This window comes from Erinaceus europaeus, chromosome 1, assembly GCF_950295315.1.
Source record: "Erinaceus europaeus chromosome 1, mEriEur2.1, whole genome shotgun sequence".
Lineage (NCBI taxonomy): Eukaryota > Metazoa > Chordata > Mammalia > Eulipotyphla > Erinaceidae > Erinaceus > Erinaceus europaeus.
The window spans coordinates 18900750-18913680 of NC_080162.1; the positions used below are offsets into that span (position 1 = coordinate 18900750).

The 12931-nt window shown below is 37.5% G+C and overlaps 2 protein-coding genes across 2 annotated transcripts in view; one reads left to right on the forward strand and one right to left on the reverse strand.

Annotated features, from left to right (window-relative positions):
• Positions 1-6837, forward strand: part of LRRTM3 (leucine rich repeat transmembrane neuronal 3) — a 219837-nt gene extending 213000 nt beyond the window's left edge. Inside the window, exon 3 of the mRNA XM_060193587.1 lies at positions 6747-6837. Coding sequence (XP_060049570.1) covers positions 6747-6792 — 46 coding nt within the window. The 3' untranslated portion in view covers positions 6793-6837. The remainder of the gene's footprint in view (positions 1-6746) is intronic.
• CTNNA3 (catenin alpha 3) overlaps positions 1-12931 on the reverse strand; it is a 1573756-nt gene that overhangs the window by 1191348 nt on the left and 369477 nt on the right. The window contains exon 7 of the mRNA XM_060193489.1: positions 917-1120. Coding sequence (XP_060049472.1) covers positions 917-1120 — 204 coding nt within the window. The remainder of the gene's footprint in view (positions 1-916; positions 1121-12931) is intronic.

The window sequence follows — 12931 nt, forward strand, 5'->3', positions numbered from 1 at the left end:
ATAGAATGTAGGAAAAATATTCCCTCACCGATGTTTAGAACTACTGATGAATAGTGATAGTAAAAAACAGAATGATTTTTGGGTGGTTTCATTATTATTCACAAACTTTTGCACAATATACCTTCTTAGTAACTGCATTCAGGACAAAATTATCTCAACACTTCTTTTTAGTATGCACAGTTTTAACCCAAAGGTGGTAAAAGTCATAAAATGTCAACTATTTTTATATTAGATATGTTTATTATGTATAGGACCAGCTTCCGGTGCCCACAGCTATGCATAAGGCCCCATACCCAGAGAGGAGACCCATGCTTAGCCTTTAATGGTTTGCTACATCAGTCCTGAAATTCTTAACATTTTTATGTTTTATTTTGTGCAAATAAGTAAAGTCCAATAGAGCATTAAGTCATAAACCCTAGAGTCACATGCAGGCCTATATCCCACTGACTTCAGTGATAGGTTCTCAGTCACCTGCTATTCCGTTTTTCAACTGATGTTCAACTTCACGCTTGGTAAAAGCCTTGGCATAACACTTGGTGGGCTGTGGTCATGGAGCAAGCCTGTAGCACCTGTAAGGGTCTGAATGTTCTCATAAATATACCTGAACCTTAAATATTAAATAATTTAAATATTTAATATTTAATATTAAATAACCTAACATTACATATCAAACAGAAATTGCTTTTGAGTGGCCAATTAATACTCTGAACAGAATAAATCTTTTCTCTCTGAATTACCACAGTTATGCATTCTTCCCAACCTATATCTGTAGGTACATGTATGATTAACTGTTTGTTTCTACTAGAATAAATTGACTTTATGTTTGATGAGCCAGTTGGTAAAATCATATAATAATTTATGGAACCTCAGCACATACCTAATGCACAGGATTTGAGTGCCAGGATCAGTTACTTACATTGTTCATGTACTCTGACAGTAATTCCTGGAGAGCCTGTCGAATAGCATTGCATTCTGCAATGATCCGTTCACGGTGGAAATCCCTCGTACATGAAGAGTCAGCCAGTAAAGCAGCTCCACTGATGATGGCCTCAAGACGTTTCTCTAATGAGGGTCTTATTTCCTCCTCACTCACTGTGAGTGGATCCAAGACAATTAAATTCTAAAGAAAGAACACAATTGGATTACCTGAATTGTATGACATCCTACTTCTAAGAAAGATTAACTCAAAAATGGATTTAAGCCCTGGAGCTATAAAATACATGGAAGAAAACATCTGTAAAACACTTGTAGCTCCTTACCATCAGAGATGTATTTGGAGACTAAGTCCCATGGGCAAGAGAAACTAAAGCAAGAAAAAATAAATAGGACTACATCCTATTAGATACTTCTATGTGCTGAAAGAAAATACTATTTTATATTAACTATATTTACATTATAATGTGAAATAGCATAGTATATAATACACAATATATAATCATACAAAATCATTTGGATGAATTTAATTTTCTAAGTTGGAATTGAATATCCTGTGGTATATTTTATCTCATAGTTTCCTTGCTGATATTTTTACCTCTATATGCTTTACCATATAGTAATAATGAATAAAACCATAGATTACTATGAAGCAAAATTCACTTTGTAAAACAGAATCCTCTATATCCTACACAGATGTGTATATAATAGCCATTCATTCCACAAATATTTATTAAATATCAAACATACTTCAGATTCTGAGCAAACTTTTGGCTTTGTCTTACTAGACCAACAAGGAAGTTACAAGGCTATCTTGAACAAGCTAGAAGATGAGTTATATATAGCTAGAGAATGTTTTTATTTTAACACACAAACTCTATTCATCATTCACACACTATATTTTTGTGATGAAATTGATTTTCAGAACACTAAAAAAATCTCACACTTATTCTCCAAAGTGAAATTGCCTATCAAAAGAAATGCAGCTATGATTATAATCAAGTACTAGCATTTTTCACCAAAACATATGTATGTTTCAAGTTGGAAACAACCAAAGTAATAGCTACATAGTATAAATAATGTTTCTTAAGCAACTATATTATCAATCTTCAGAGTGATAAAAACTGGAAGAAAAGTTCTCCTGTGATTGCCAACACAAAATGCTATTGAGAGAATTCACAGACTCTCCTTTGTTTAGTTATATTCCTTATCTTAATGCATTTCCTCTAGAACAAATTAAAGAATGAAAGCTTTAGATGTGAAAAAAATGTAAAAGGAAAAATGTGAGCAGTAAATTAGCAAGATAATCAACACACTATTTATACTACTTTCATAAACTAATTTACATACACAAAGTTAACTACCTTTGAGCAACACTAAATAAAAACATGACATGCTGGTGTGTGCTAACATAACAGAGAAAAATATGAAAGTATTTTTTAAAAGCCATTCAATGTATTTATAAAATAAATTAAATATCTACAGACTTCCTTAATTCTTTTTCTCAAAATGATGAGTGAAGACCATTTAAATGTTCCAATGAATACACTGTTGATTTTACCAGAACACCAATAAAATTTCAATTATCTAATTCATTTCATCTGATGCAGCAAGCTCTTCCTAAGCATATTTCTGGCAGAGTTCAGCAATTCAATCTATGCACAGTACCACACTGTGAATTGCTTGCTTCAGTTTTTATCTTGTTATATAAAAAATAACATAAATGTTCAAGGATTTTTCTAATTTCAAAACCTCTGTTTTAGAAAAAGTAATGTAAACACAAGAAGTGTTGATTTTGTTATGATAGTGAATATTGTATTGAATGCCTCCTAATATATATTCTTAACAAAATATTGCTCACTGAGACAACATATTTTAATAAGGAGCAAGTTAAAATTTTGCTATTGACAATCTGCTAGAATATATGTGTTTGCATGTTTGTTCTATCTCAGCTCATAACCAGACTTGAGACTTAAGTTAAAAAAAAAATCCTTAAAAATCATTAGCAATAATTAACTTATTTTTATACACTGAATGTGTGGAAACTGAAGGTGACATGTATGTACAATAACATTGACACTAGTAATGGAGCATATATGCCAATATTTTAAATAGTACTAATCTATAACTGTGTCAGTTATAATATATGAATACTACCTTTCATGTTTATAAGTTTCACAGATTGCAAATCTAATGAAATGCAAATCTTTCTGCAAAAATTTAAACAAGAACTTGAATAGTTCTTGCCATTTCTGTGGTTTATGCTAGTTGTCATGCTTGTGAAGTTCTTCGAAAAAGCAACCTATCAACAAAGGACAGAAAACGTACACAGAGAGAAACTAGAAAATATAAGTAATCCCATTTGTGCTCTATTTCTTTTTTATTCTACCTTCTATATTCTATAATTATGCCCTTTGGGAGAGATAGCAGCCTACGTACAAACTCTGGATTCATGGGTGGACTGGGCATAGTACAGCATGGGAAAAAGAATAGTCAATACGGCTCAGTCATACCTAATAACTAAAACTCTCAAGTTGTGTCTTCCCTAGAATCCACCAAAAAATAGCAAGTGATGACATGGCAGACTGATAGGTAGTGACAAATTTCTCAATAACAGCATCCTACAGACACTTCCTAATGTGATTTTTAAATACTTCTTTGTATTCTGTAAAGTGTTAGTATTTAAAGAAGCATAAAGCTTAGTGAGGCTTCTAATGGAAGGGGTGGGATGTGGAACTCCGGTGGTGAGAATTGTGTGGAATTGCACCCCTCTTACCCACAATCCTGTCAATCATTATTAAATCACTAATAATAAAAAAAAGATTGTAGAGATGACATTCTGAATAATTTGAAGTTAAAACCAGAGATATTATTGACATGAAAAGATGGAAGAATCTGTTAATTTTCTATAATTAAATACATAATTAAATATAAATTAACTGAAACATTTCTAAGAATTTTTCTAGTTAACTAAATCTAAAAATTTTGCTCTGCTTTTGTTTTTTAAAAATTTTAGAGGGTGGCGAAGATGGCCAAGTGATTATGCAAAAGGATTTTCATGCCCAGTGCTCTGAACCCCCAAGTTCAATCCTCTGCACCGAATAGCTCACATGTTAGAACATACCACAAAATAATCATCTTCAATTATCCATAGAAACTTGATAAAAAATGAGGAAAAATGTATTGACTGTTAAGAATAATCTAGAGTGCTACTCAACAGAGTGGTATGTGATGACCAAGAGTTCTATATCTACACTGGATTGCCTACAGGTCGTCATCAAAAGTTCAAAATACAGCTGATTCATCTGGAGCTGAATTGTTAAGTTTATTTGATTTTAAATGCAAATAGTTACATGTAACAAGTGGCTACTATATTAGACAACAGAAGTCTATACATTAGTTTTTCATTTTATTTTCCTATGGGAGGATCTTTATTTATGATAGTCTCTTAGGTGGGTTTCAAGAGATAAAAATTATGATGATTCCTACAATGTAGGTGAAATAGGTCCATAACTCTGAATTACCCTTTGTTAAAAAGAAAACAAACAGTCCCTTGAAATACATAAACATGACTGTGCCTCTATCTCTACCAAACATAACTGGATAAAACACTATTTCCCTATGCTGGGGAGTAGCTTTAGAGAAAGCACTGGATTAGGACAGAATTTCAAACTGCTAAAAAGTCATCAGGGTTTTATCACGTCCTTTTCCTTGATGACTAATTGGAAATAAGATAAAGTAAAAAGAGACAGCTACAGAAAACAGGGGTCCTATGTGGAAAACTGGGAAATGTTACACATGTACAAACTGTTGTATTTTACTGTTGACTGTAAACCATGAATCCACCAATAAAGAAATTGAGAGAGAGAGAGAGAGAGAGAACAGGGATCACAGTGTGGAAGGGCCAGGAGCTCGAGTAGCTAGGTTTCAGATAATGTGCATCAGTAGAAAATGGGGAGAACATATACCCTGAGGAAAATTTGAAAGGAATAACCATCAAGTCAATATTTATGTAGTCTGAAGTTTATTCTACTATGCACTATTTTATTTTCCATTTTAATTTTATTAGCGACTTAATATTGACTTACAAAAGTAACAAGGATATAATCCTGTACTGTTCACATCACCAGAGTTCTGTATCCCCATCCCCTCCATTGCAAGCTATAGCAGTTCTCCCAAGGCCTATGCACTGTTTTATATTCTCTTTGAATTAATTAAAGAAACAAGACTGGTGGTACTGTGGGTAGTAAATGATTCTATATGACTAGGTGATTGCTGACTTGATATTCTATTTCATTTGAGGATACCTATAGGAAAATAGATTAGTTGTACATTTACTACTGTTCAGATCTTTTTCATTCATTTATGTATTTATTTATAAAAAGTAAACACCAACAAAACCATAGGATAAGAGGGGTACAACTCCACACAGTTCTCACCACCATACTCTGTATACCATCCCCACCCCTGATAGCTTTCCTATTCTTTATCCCTCTGGGAGTATGGACCCAAGGTCATTGTGGGATGCAGAAGGTGGAAGGTCTGGCTTCTGTAATTGCTCCCCGCTGAACATGGGCGTTGACTGGTCAATCCACACTCCCAGCCTGCCTCTCTCTTTCCCTAGTGGGGCAGGGTTCTGGGTAATTGGAGCTCCAGGACACATTGATGGGGTTGTCTGTCCAGGGAAGTCTGATTGGCATCATGCTAGCATCTGGAACCTGGTGACTGAAAAGAGAGTTAACATACAAAGCCAAACAAGTTGTTGACTAATCATGAACCTAAAGGCTGGAGAAGTGCAGATGAAGAGTTTGGGGGGGGGGGGGTCTCCATTCTGTAGATAGCTAGCAGGCATATTTAAGTTATTTTCCAAATGGGCCTGTGGCTATACTAGGTTTTTTTTCTTTTTCTTTTTCCTCCTGAGCCTGAAATCTGATATGCAGGTGGATCCTAGTTATTGTCTGGGGAGATAATGTCATTGCTGGAAAAAGGACCAGAAAGCTGGATCAGGAAAGAGAGTAGCTCCCAAATATGGGAAAGGTGTGTAAATATTGTTGACTGTAAACCACATTGATTTGATCTGATCTGGGGCCCATATTCATCTTAGGAGCCTATTTAACCTCTGCATCCCTACAGATCTGAGCTCACATTCTGTGGTCATCAGTAGGAGCATTCCAAGCTGCCTCAATATCAGGACCCATCTTCCTCAGGTGTAGCATAAAGTATGTTGCTCAGCCTCCCTTCAGAGCATGGAACATTCTCTACTATTGTTGATCCATGATGAAGCAAAGTCCTATGGGGCCCACAAAGGAGTCTGTTTTGTTGTTCCCAATATAGATGACTGGTAACAATGGAGAGAGGGATTTGTTTGAGGTCTAGGCCCATCATGTCTGTTTGGGAATCCCAGGACTCCCTGACTAGGGCCCCAGCTGATGGTGTGGTCTGATAGTGACTAAGAGTCATCAAATAAGTATGCCAGTCTCTTGCCCTTATTCAGCTTTTACAGTCCTTGCTTTGATAAGGGTAGCTTGGGAGTGAACGAGGGACGTATAATAGTAAATAGGTGAGGAGGGTAGCTAAGTCTAAATAGACACTATTTTACTAGTTATATAATGATATACACAAACTTGGTCAGAAACTATTCTAAACCAAAACTTATCCTGTTGTTTTCTCTGGGCTAGGTTGTTTTCGCCAGGCTGGCTTCACGGGCAGGTAACAGATAACCAGGAACTCATGGTTGAGCTGTAGGCAGTATCTCTTTATTCATGCAGGACGCAGCACAATCTAAGACGAGCTAAGTTAAACTCAAAGTACAGCACTGTAAAACTCACAGTGCTGTCTTTATATATACTTGCCAAGTAAGGTGGAAACAGGATGTGACATAGAGAGGGTGGAGAGAAAAGTGACTGGTGAAAATCAGAGTGTGACAAAGAGGGGGCAGATTAGGTAAGAATCCTATCACTGAACCACAAATGCCCCGGAGGGAGGGTGGAACTTGTTAACAGTGGTTATGTAAATAGAATGAAGTGGTTATGTAAATAGAATAGTATTAAGCAGGGGGGATTTAAACCAAATGAAACAGAAGGGGTCTCATGCATACCAACAATTTCCCCTTTCTTTTTAACTAATGGCCATTGTGGGGTGAACAGAAACGTATATCATACAGGCGTTTTCAAAAGAACTGACATAAGATATGGTCTTCTGATGATTTTAGCAAATGATCTTTTTTCCCATTGGGGCTTAATTCATCTAATTTGGAATTTTATTCAATAGCATGAACATATAAAATAAAAGGATGATGAGAGGAGGAGAGAAAGCATGGGGAGAGAGGAAAAAATGAAAAATAAGAAGAAATGACTAGAAGGAAACTGATAATGGAAGTAAAGGAAAGGTGAATTGTGAGACAGAAGCATGGAAGAAAGAAAAAAGGGAGTAAAAGTAGCAGTTCACAAAACAATACAAAATGTGTCAGCACACACATCGGCAGGAATGCAACCAGGGCATCACTGTGTTTAATGACCAGCCAAACATTTATTGCCACATTACAAACCAAGCAATCTGAGGATCATGAAGTAGAAGTGGAATCTGGGGAGCACCCAATTTTCGAGGAACCCTGAAGAGCAAAGGAGATTAAGTGTTGTGATGATTCTCTAAGCACCAGCAACTTTGACAGCTGTAACATAGATGGCAGAGGATTCTCACTCTCATGTCATCAAAGCTAAGCATCCCTAATTTCTGCCTTAAGCTGCAAATTCCACACAGCAAAGGGGCATCAGAACTATGAAGGTTGCCATGCATGCAAGAAAAATGTCTAGACAATGAAGATACATAGAGCATTAGGAGTCAAGCAAGCTTATCAATAAAGAAAATAAAAATTCTTGTGGATGCCCAAGAGGAAAAGTCACTAACAAATGGACAAATACTTCAGTTTATAAAACACAAAACTTGCAGGCAAGCCTGAGACTCCCAATTCAATTCAGGGTAGCATGTACCTGAATTGTGCTCTGACTGTCTCTCCCTCCCCTCTCTCTCTCCTGTAAATCTATCACATATGGAAAAAAAAAGAAATCTTAAAAAAATTAAGCATAGGGCCAGATGGTAACTCACTTTGCAGAATGCACATTACCATGTTCAAGGACCTGGATTCAAGTCCCGGCCCAACTTGCATGGGGGAGGCTCCATGAGCACTAGTATAGTGCTGCAGGCGCCTCTCCTTCTAGCTCTCTCTTTCTTCTTCCTTTATCTCTTTCTGCCTCTCTATCAAAAAGAGGGACAGACAGACACACAAATACTTGACTTATAAAGGCAGCACAGTGAGACTCCCATTATATATTTTTGCAGGAATTCTGGAGGCAAAAGGAAAGTGGGATGACATATTTAAGGTGTTAAAGGACAATAGCTGTCAGGCGTGTATAATTTACCCTGCAAGACTATCATTCAAATATGAAGGAGTAATAAAAATAGTACCAGGTATACAAAAGCCAAAAGAATCTATCATTACTAGATCTGACTTGTACAAGTTACTGAAAGGAGTGGCATAAGAAAGAAGCAAGGAACATTTAATGTTGAAAAGGAAATATACAGTAAAATAGACCCATAAACACAAACCATAGAAATAAAGCCTTAAAGTATGAAAAGGAAAGAAGTTAATAGAAGCCGTTAATAGAAGCTGTTCAAGCAATGGATGGTGAGACAAGAGCAGTGTCACAAAAGACGCGTTCTGATGTCTTTATTGAGTACGACAATCAATTTAACCACAAAACCGAACAGAGACACATGGAAAGTGACATAAGTACTATGAGTAATCACTCACACAAAATGACACAGAGAAGTATATTGGAAAAGAAATAACCAAAACATCTGTCTATGAGTGAGATCATCCCATAATCACCCTTCTCTTTCTGACTTATCTCACATAACATGATTCCTTCAAGCTCCATCCAAAATGGGGTGAAGAAATTGACTTTGCCATTTTAAAAAAATATTTATTTATGTATCCCCTCTTGTTGCCCTTGTTTTATTGTTGTAGTTATTATTGTTGTTGTTATTGATGTTGTCATTGTTGAATAAGACATAGAGAAATGGAGAGAGGAGGGGAAGATAGAGAGGGGGAGAGAAAGATAGACACCTGCAGACCTGCTTCATCTCTTGTGAAGTGACTCCCCTGCAGGTGGGGAGCCGGGGCCTGGAACTGGGATCCTTAAACTGGTCCTTACACTTTGCCTGCACTTAACCCACTGTTCTACCCCCTAACCCCCCGACTTTACCATTTTTAATAGCTGAGGAATATGATCTCACTCAAGACATAAGTAGAAAATAAGAACAGAAGGGGAAACATAAAGCAGAGCTTAGACTGGAATTGTATTGCACCTAAGAAAAAGGCCCAACTGTAGCAGGGTTGGGGATTCAGGTCCTGGAACATGATGGCAAAGGAGGACCTAGTGGGGTTTGAATTGTTATATGAAAATTGAGAAATGGTCTTTTGAATCATCAGGGTTCAAAAGTATACCTTCTTTGATTCCATTTTTATAGCTTTTTTGTTTGTTTTTTTTTTTTTTGAACCATGATGGTATGAGGCCAGAAATCAACCACAAAAACAAAAATAGCAATTACAGGAGCTAGACCTTCCACCTTCTGCACCCCATTAAGAATTCTGGTCCATACTCCCAGAGTGATAAAGAATAGGGAAGCTTCCAATGGAGGCAACAGGGCATGGAACTCTGCTTCTTAATAGCAGCTGAGTCACTGAAGAAATCAAAGGGAAATAAAAATTATCTTAATAACAATGAAAAGGAAGTGAGTAGCTACCAGAACCTGTGATGTCCTGAAAGTTATAAGAAAAAAGTTCATAGCAATTCAGGACCACATTATCAAAGAGGAAAGATGTCAAATTAACTATTTTTTTCTTTTTTATTTAAGAAAGGATTAATTAACAAAACCATAGGGTAGGAGGGGTACAATTCCACACAATTCCCACCACCCAATCTCCATATCCCACCCCATCCCCTGATAGCTTTCCCATTCTCTATCCCTCTGGGAGCATGGACCCAGGGTCATTGTGGGTTGCAGAAGGTGGAAGGTTTGGCCTCTGTAATTGCTTCCCCGCTGAACATGGGTGTTGACTGGTCGGTCCATACTCCCAGTCTGCCTCTCTCTTTCCCTAGTAGGGTGGGTCTCTGGGGAAGCAGAGCTCCAGGACACATTGGTGGGGTCTTCAGTATAGGGAAGCCTGGCCGGCATCCTATTTAACAACAAGCAGTCAAGTAGAACAGAAGCAGCCGAGACCCAATAGTCAGCAGAAAAATGTAATGAATTAGAAACTCAAAAGTCCACTTGAGAGATCAATGAAACCAAGAGCTGTTTCTCAAAAAAAAAAAAAAAAAAAAATATATATATATATATACAATTAACTAGACATTCCAAGAAAAAAAGAGAAAATGATGACTAAACAATTCAAAATAAAAAAGAAGATAGGAGAGAGGTAAAATCACAATTGATGGTACCAGATATACAAAAGATCATACAGGACTATTATGAGATTCTCTCCACAACAAATTAGACAACCTTGATGAAATGGCTTCATTCTTGTCTTCATACTACCTGCTATGTCTTACCAAAATGAAGTAGATAGCCATAGAAGTCCAGTAACAAGTACAGACTTGATGCAAACAGTAGTCTTCCCATGAATAAAAGCCCAGGCCTAGATGGCTTTATTAATGAATTCTATAAACAATCTTGAGGAAAAGGAACGGTCCCAGATCTCAAACTATATTATAAGGCCATCATCATCAAAACAGCCTGGAACTGGAACAAAAGTAGGCACACTTACTGGAACAGAATTGAAAGCCCAGAACCAAACCCTCACACCAATGGTCATCTAATCTTTGATAAAGGGGCCCAAAATATTAAATGGAGGAAGGAGGCTCTCTTCATTAAATGGTGCTGGGAAAACTCGGTTGAGACATGCAAAGAATGAAATTGAACCACCTTATCTCACCAGAAACAAAAATCAACTCCAAATGGGTCAAGGACCTGGTTGTTAGACCAGAAACTATCAAATACTTAGAGGAAAACATTAGTGGAACACTTTCCAACCTAAACCTCAAGGACATCTTTGATGAAACAAACCCAATTGCAAGGAAGACTAAAGCAGAAGCAAACCAATGGGACTACATCAAATTGAAAAGCTTCTGCACAGCCAAAGAAACTATCCCACAAACAAAGTGACCCCTCACAGAATGGGAGAAGATCTTCACATGCCAAACATCAGACAAGAGACTAATCACCAAAATATATAAAGAGCTCAGCAAACTTAACAACAATAAAGCAAATGACCCCATCCAAAAAAGGGCAGAGGATGTGAACAAAACATTCACTTCAAAGGAGATCCAAAAGGCTAACAAACATATGAAAAATTGCTCCAGGTCGCTGATTGTCAGAGAAATGCAAATTATGACAGCACTGAGATACCACCTCACTCCTGTAAGAATGGCATACATCAAAAAGGACAGCAGCAACAAATGCTGAAGAGGCTGTGGGGACAGAGGAACCCTTCTGCACTGCTGGTGGGAATGTAAATTGGTCCAGCCTCTGTGGAGAGAATCTGGAGAACTCTCACAAGTCTGGACATGGACCTTCCATATGACCCAGTAATTCCTCACCTGGGGATATACCCCAAAGAATCCATAACACCCAACAAAAAGATATGTGTACTCCTATGTTCATAGTAGCAAAATTCATAATAGCTAAAACCTGGAAGCAACCCAGATGCCCAACAACAGATGAGTGGCTGAGAAAGCTGTGGTATATATACACAATGGAATACTATACAGCTATCGAGAACAATGAGCCCACCTTCTCTGACCCATTTTGGATGGAGCTAGAAGGAATTATGTTACGTGAGCTATGTCAGAAAGATAAAGACAAGTATGGGATGATCCCACTCATCAACAGAAGTTGAGAAAGAAGAACAGAAAGGGAAATTCATAGTAGGATCAGACTAAATTTGTAGTAGGGCACCAAAGTAAAAACCCTGGGTGAAGGATGAGGGTGGATGTTCAGCTTCATGGGGTGGGGGGGGGGGGCGATGGGACATAGTCTTTTGGTGGTGGGAATGGTGTTTATGTACATTCCTATTAATTTGTAATCATATAAATCACTATTTAAGTTATATGAGAGGGAAAAAACTGATCGAATGCCTCAAGCTTTTTTTAAATATTTATTTATTTTCCCTTTTGTTGCCCTTGTTGTTTTATTGTTGTGGTTATTATTCTTGCTCTTGATGCCATCATTATTGGATAGGACAGAGAGAAATGGAGAGAGGAGAGAAAGACAGAGAGGGGGAGAGAAAGACAGGCACCTGAAGATCTGTTTCACCACCTGTGAAGCGACACCCCTGCAGGTGGGGAGCCAGGGGCTCGAACCAGGATCCTTTATGCCTGTCCTTGCGCTTTACGCCACCTACGCTTAACCTGCTGCGCTACTGCCCAACTCCCTGTCTCAAACTTTTTAAAGCACAGACTGAGTCTTTTTAATACATAGGCTGAGTCCTTGATATGTTGACTCTCTTAAAAGCTTAGTCCAGGGAGAACAAAAGCAATCAGTGACATAGCTATATGCAAATAATATCAAAGGACATAAAATATGATGATGGTGTGTATGATACAGAAAATCCTAACAAAGGGATTTTCAAAGTGAACCCAATTGCCAAACAATGTGATTATTGCAATAACTATCAATTGTCTTCCTAAACCCTAAGACAACAGGAATTTCCCGCTTTCTCTATAGAGCCTATGTTTATCCCAATCCTAGGACCTCTGGGGTGGGGCTCACTTCCCTGCATGCTTCTCTCAAATCAGGTCAAATGGTATTGCATGGGCCTATTACAACCTAATCAATGCAGTGAGTACCATCTCAGTGAGTGCCACCTCAGACTGTGTACAGAGACAACAGGCATGGAATGCCAACCCTTCAGCCTCAGTGAGACCTTTCCTTTCATAGT